This window comes from Mercurialis annua, linkage group LG1-X, assembly GCF_937616625.2.
Source record: "Mercurialis annua linkage group LG1-X, ddMerAnnu1.2, whole genome shotgun sequence".
NCBI classification, from domain to species: domain Eukaryota; kingdom Viridiplantae; phylum Streptophyta; class Magnoliopsida; order Malpighiales; family Euphorbiaceae; genus Mercurialis; species Mercurialis annua.
In genome coordinates this window covers 43,548,734-43,555,153 of record NC_065570.1, presented here as the reverse complement: position 1 = coordinate 43,555,153, position 6,420 = coordinate 43,548,734, and the positions used below count along the sequence as shown (strand labels likewise).

Here is a 6,420-nt window from a genome sequence, read left to right as displayed (position 1 = left end):
AAGTTAACAGAGTCCCAAGATGAAAGCATCACTCTGCCCAAATTCAAATTAATGCAAGTGGTCTAAATGGCAATTTCACCTCTAACAGTTGCCTCTTTCAGCTTTCACACCTCCAATGGCTAAACCTTGCTTTCAATAATTTTAATCGATCCAATATCCCACCGGAATTTGCTGGATTTTCAAGCCTACTCTTTATTAATAAAAAGAATATGATCCTGAACATTAATATCCATGAATAAATGTGTAGTGGTACAAGGAGCTGCATATGAAGGTAACAATATTGCTTATTATCCAAAATCTTCACTCTGTCAGGTATATAAATTGCAATGTGTTATATAACCAAATAATAAATTTCATTTTCTGTAACTATTCATGTAGCTAGCTTGCTTTCCTGTTCATCACCAACGCGTCTAGGAGAGGGCATCTGCAGTGAAAAAGAGAGGATGAGAATGTCGCAATCCAAAAACATGCACCATTTTTAGATGAAAACTTTACTTTTTTTTCCTGCTAATAAGTTGATAAGATTGCAGCAATATAGCATTTATTTAATAGAAAAAACAACACAAGCCAGCCATTTGAAATTAAGGTTTGCCGTTTTTGATGACATCGCAATACTAGAATATTCTAAATGCGAGAAGAACATTCAGTTTTGTTACTGCAAACCAAGAGACCCTAGCATGTTCTGTGCAGTAACTAATAGACAAGAATGCTATTATGCAGAGTTCGTATATGTCAAAGAGTAAAAACTCATCAATCCATCCCCAATACGATGCTTTGCAAGCAACAGGTAAGCTGTAGCCCTTCTCTATTTCCTGGGGTTATTCCTGTCTCTTTGCAAGAGAAACGCTTTATCCTATTTTACCGGATATATTTAAATTCTACTTTAGAATGCTTGTTTGGTTTTAATAAAAGAGCTATATTCAAAATATTTCTGCCAGTTATGCTTTTATTAAAATGTATAAAGCAGAACATGAAAATGGACAGACCAAACCAAGGGCGTCTGCTGCACTTCTATGGCTCTCTTCACCGCAAACTGAAACAAACATGTTCATTAAAAGTTCCCGCTGCTCCAGTTTCAAGTTTTTTCCTAGACCCCGGGCAACCATTTCCATTTCAGGCTGCAAAGATACATCCAATCAGAAACTGCATTAAATTATTCAAAAGGTACTAACCAGTAACCAATGTACATTAATTTCCTATAATGCTCCCAACAGGCATTATTGCTTCATCATTCATGACCAATGCCAAAGTATAAAAATACAAATCCCTTAATTTTTTTGAAAGGCAACATAGTTGTCTTTGAAAACAGCTAATACATTTGAATACACAAGGATATATTATGAAAAAAACCTTCTGCCAAACCTGGTGGCAATAAACATGGAAATAAAATAACATTGAAAAAGGTGACTTGGCATTCATTTTTATTTTAATTTCTCAATGAGTTCAGTAAGAGCACATTCAATGCAAATTATACAATCGCTGACTTGTCTGTTTCATCAATGATTGATGGCCAAAATAAAACTGACATGATAGATGAACTGAGTGTTTTATCAACAGTCAGATAAATAATAGAACACCCAGACCAGAAGAATATTTCAAAGATCACTGAAACACTAAAGCCTGACAATTGACTGTTGTACGGCCTACCATGTATAGATTTATGAGATACCGAAGCAACTAAAATAATAGCAGTGGCAGTTGGCAGACAGAAGATACTTATAAGTGAAGTTGAATATTAACACTTTTGGATGACTGGAGAACGTACAGAAGATTCTTCAGGAGGAAATGTTTGGAGAACGATGCATGTTTTTGATAGTTCTTGAGCTGCTTCATAATGTTTACCTTGCACTTCCAAAGCCTGCACCCAATGAGCAGTTTGAATATCCACATGACAAAACAGCCCAATTAAAATTATATATTTTTTACAAAAAGGACAAAAGATCTATTTCCTTTCTTGGGAAGGCATCCGAGGCAGTCAAAACATGCTTAAGGAAAGATTCAAAAAAAAAATCTATTCTATTAGCCATCATAAAACTCTACTTATAATGAATGTTTAGTATGGGAATTTAAGACAATTAAATATGTGCTTTAAGGTCATTATCTGATGATAAGTGGGAACCATTAATACTTACAAGATCAATCCCAAATAAGCCTGCACTGGATTAATTTATCCCTTTATAAACTTTTAGAACAATTAGTTTAGCCAACCAAATTTACTTTATATTAAGGCTTAGGTGAGTTGAATATGAACTGACTACAGATGACACACCAATTTAGTACATCCAAAACTATTCCTATGTAAGGCTGCACCGCTCAGTTGTAAGCTTCTATATACCATCGCAACAAATAAAAATGAATTTAATAAAGATTCGTTTCACCCCTCCAACTTGCCACAAAAGATTAAAAGTGTCCAAGGTAGCGGCTTTTGACACATAAACCCGCAGCTTGACAAAATCGGGTCATTAATCATTTTACCCTGAACTTTCTAAAAATGACCCAACAAACATACATTCAGAATATCCATTTTTTGAAAGTACAAAGTAAAATGATACAATTCTGCCAAACTATGGGTTTGTTTGTCTAAAACCACCAAGTTGGACACTTTATACCTTTTGTGCCAAGTTGAAGGAGTGAAATGAACCTTTGTTGAAAACGAATTAGTCAACAGGCTATACAACTTCAGATACCCATTCCAAATTCAGAGAGGCATCATCTGCTAGCAGTTAGATGGGGCATACAAAAAGCAGTCAAACTTTACAGCGACTTATTTGACCCAAGGGTGAGAAGAGTTAACACCAGTTCTTGACACAAGAATTCCTCACCTAAAGATTTCCTATTCTATAACCCAAAAGAGTATCCAAGTACAAGATGATCTATCGTCCATATTCAAAAAAGTATTTCTAGCATGATGTGCAAAGTTGATGAGAAAGCCCTTGTGACAGCAGTAACAGTAAGATTAATAATTCCAAAGTTTGTCCAGAAAAGTTATTAATGGCATAAAAAAACAGTATCAGTGAAACCATTGTTTGTCCAAACACAGCACAAACATCATCAATTATTAATAATTACATCATCAACCAGAATCAGAAAGAAGAAAATGAATATTACCCATGCCTGTAAAAAACGCGATCGCGTTCGTGCAGCAACAGCTGCAGATACCATTCTTGCCGCACGAGTGTTCTCAAGACCAATGTTTTCAGCAAGCCCAGCAACGAAATCCTTAGGATCTTCACCATCAATCTGAACAGAGGTAGAATAACCTTGGTCCCTACATGCTTGTAAAGCAATTAACAAGAGTAAGAAAGAATAAGCACATAAATACAAGAATCAGCAACTAATAAAATATATCGAGCATTTCTTAAACACAGACCTGCTGCAGATATCTAAAACATAGTCAACTGATGCACGGTAGAAAGAGTCCCGTGTATTGGTAGTGTCAAAGGAAACTTGAACTCCAGATGTCCTGCAGATTCGACGTAACTGCTCACCCATAGAAGCAAGAAAAAAAATCCATAGCATATTGAGAATTAGCTACTGCGACTGAATTGTCTTAAACACATATCTGATATAATATAAAAATAAACCAAATCTAGAGATTTATCATAGTTCAGAAAATAATTTATTAACTGAATTACATCCAACCAGCGCAAACTTGAGCACAAAAAGGAGAAGTTCTCAAACTCAAGAGTATCAGACTCAAAGACAGTAGGAAATAAGATGCTCATATGCTAGTGGAGCTTCCACATGTATGTTTTATTCAAGAGAAATAAAATGTACTAATGGAAGAAAAAGAATATTGCAGATTCATTCAACCAAAACATGGATATCCCCTTAATCATTCTGTATCTATTATGCGGAATTATATCTTAAATTTAAAATTTGATCTTTAGAAATATAGTAAACAGCCCCCCAGAGGCTCTAGGAAGTATATGATTGAACAACCAAAAGACCCAATCCTTTCACTTAAGTGGATGACCTATTTACCACTGATACAAAGGAACCAACAAATCAAATGACAAATGGGAAGTTTATGCGACATCTACATTACTTTTTGGATAACTTCATTAATTAAAGAGATTATTCAAAGAAACTGTCAGTCCTGTACTATGCAAAATTAATAAATCAAAATAACAATAAAAAGTTCAGACAGCACTGACTTGAATTATTTCATGCTCTGTAACATCCTTTCCGCTTGTTCTATAGTCTGTGATTTCTGGAAATCAAGTTGATACATTGCAACTAGTATAAAAAATGATGAAGATGGTATTTATTAAAATTTCAAAAATGTGCATCATTTACCTGCAGCAAAGAGAAAACCAAGCAATCAAATACAAATAAGCCAACCACATAAATGTGACTACAAAGCTACTAGTAATGAATGAAAAGAACATAAAAAGATAAAAATAGTAATGCTCATGGATAGACACACAGAATATCATTGTAAATATAGTACAAAATAGATGCAACAATGTTAACAGTTGAAGTCTTTAGGCCAATATCTCTCTGTGTAGAAAAGAGGAATCCTAGTCGAAACCAACCTCATAAGGGGAACAGCCCCCAAATTTCGACATATGAATACCAAAGATCATAAGGTATATAAACATAGATATGCCATTTTTGGATTTATTTGAAATTGGTTTCAAATTTTAAAATTTCTACATTGTTTTACCTATCACCACGTGAAATTAAAATGACCAGTAAAAGATATATAATCGTGGTTCTGATGCTGTGGTTTTGATGCTTAAAGTTCTCAATTCTATAGCTACCAAGTGATCAAATACAAGGGTACAATTCAAATAAAGCCATGCAGCACCTGCTGTTACCGTGTTGTCTACTAAACTATGAACCATAAACGCTAACATAGCAAGAAAAAGAATTGAACAACACCAACCTCGAACTAATCGGTTGGCATCCCTCTGGTACTCCTGCTTATCAACCACTGCCATATCCTCCCCTGCTGTGGTAAGCAATACAGGCCACCATTTGGGCAACTTAGAAGCATGCTTGACTCTATAACTCCGCCAATCATCCCTCCCCAATCCAGACCCCAAAGAAATGAGATTGTCTAAACTTGTCCCATATTGAGGTTTCTTAGCTACCTCCACATCTCTCCTTGCTACAACCACTTCCTTCCCTCCAAGACTCCTATCCCTACGAACCACGACGCTATCCCCCCTATTATTAACCTTAAAAATCCAACTCCTAAACCCTAACCCTAACTTAACGAAAACCCTAATTACAGAAACTAAAACAAACCCACCAAGTAACACAGCTCCAGTGAACTGAAGAGTCGATTTACGACAAGAAACCACAATCCGGTTATCATCATCAAGCGAAATTAGGGTTTGTAAATCGTAGTAAGCATTTTTAGATAAAGAAACAAAATGATTGAATCTGTACGTAATTGAATTAACGTCAAGGACTAATTTGAGATTAGCATCAGTGTCGGAATCGTTACTGGACAGTAATGAAGAGCGCTTGATATAGGATGGCGTGTCCGTCGGGGTGATTTTGTGACGCCGGGAGCTGCGAGAACGGCGTCGTTTAGTGGAGAAAGAGTTGCGCGGGGATTTGAAGAAGTTGCAGGTGTGGTTACGATAGCGTGGAAAAGAGTGAGAAGAAGAGTAAGAAAGTGGGTTGATGATAGTAACGGAGTTCATTTGATTTGTATTACATCGCCTACAAACCAGAAATACGTTCTGTGACACAGCAGTTTCGTAGTTGAATATGCGCCTCATTATCTTCCCATGTATGATAAATTTTGGCTTAATTTACACTTGCCATCCCTCAACTTCCTTCTCTCTCCCCTATCTACTCTTTTTTCCTTTATTTTTAGGCAAAACCTATACGGAGACCCCTCTACTTTACCAGTTTTGTTCGAGAGACCCCTACCCCAAAATTGTTTACGTTTGGGTCCTTGCACTTGACAAAATTCCGATTTTCAGGTCTTTTAAGTGACTGAAGGAACAAAAAAATTATAAGTAGAAGGATTAGAGAAAACTAAAAAAGAACCTGAAAATTAAAAATTATATAAGTATAGGGAAAGGAAGAATAAAAAAACAGTATAAAGGCTTCTTGAACAAAAATGATATAGTATAAGGGTCTATAGATGAAATTAGCCTTTATTTTATAACAATAATTAATACTCATGTTTGCTTCAGTTTTTAATTTAGACCTTAATGAACTTCTTTTAAGATGGAGCTACTTAAGATTACAAATGTTTACATCGGATCCTACAAACCTAAAATGTCACGCTATCTGTTAGCTGCTATCTATATCATTGCCCATGTGTCAAATTTAACTAAAAAACAATAAAACTTTATCCAGCTCAACACTGACGTGGCAAATTCTAATTTTACTAAAAAAATAAAAAATATTACCAAAAAATTATTTACAATTTATTAATTTTATATTTCAAAT

General features: G+C 35.2%; 1 protein-coding gene across 2 annotated transcripts; it reads right to left on the bottom strand.

Annotated features, from left to right (window-relative positions):
* Positions 1–210: 210 nt before the first annotated feature.
* LOC126660309 (uncharacterized) lies at positions 211–5,776 on the bottom strand. 2 transcript variants are annotated; one of them, XM_050353740.2, is made up of 7 exons: positions 4,892–5,776; positions 4,158–4,213; positions 3,371–3,480; positions 3,115–3,268; positions 1,766–1,858; positions 987–1,118; positions 211–424 (listed from the first exon to the last, which is right to left on the bottom strand). In XM_050353740.2, the coding sequence occupies exons 1-7, from the start codon at positions 5,736–5,738 to the stop codon at positions 371–373; spliced, it is 1,446 nt and encodes a 481-aa protein (XP_050209697.1). In that variant the 5' UTR covers positions 5,739–5,776; the 3' UTR covers positions 211–370. The 2 variants fall into 2 exon arrangements, with proteins under 2 accessions (XP_050209697.1, XP_050209689.1); XM_050353732.2 differs by having other exon boundaries at positions 3,109–3,268; positions 4,892–5,775.
* Between the last annotated feature and the right edge of the window lie 644 nt (positions 5,777–6,420).

Bases quoted from the DNA above. Each gene is read 5' to 3' on its own strand.
- LOC126660309 (XM_050353732.2), bottom strand. From the start codon at position 5,738: ATGAGGCGCATATTCAACTACGAAACTGCTGTGTCACAGAACGTATTT. The intron at 4,214-4,891 runs GTTGGTGTTGTT...CTTGATTTCCAG, and splicing joins TGCCAACCGATTAGTTCGAG to AAATCACAGACTATAGAACA. The intron at 425-986 runs GTCTGTCCATTT...TTTTCACTGCAG, and splicing joins CAGCAGACGCCCTTGGTTTG to ATGCCCTCTCCTAGACGCGT.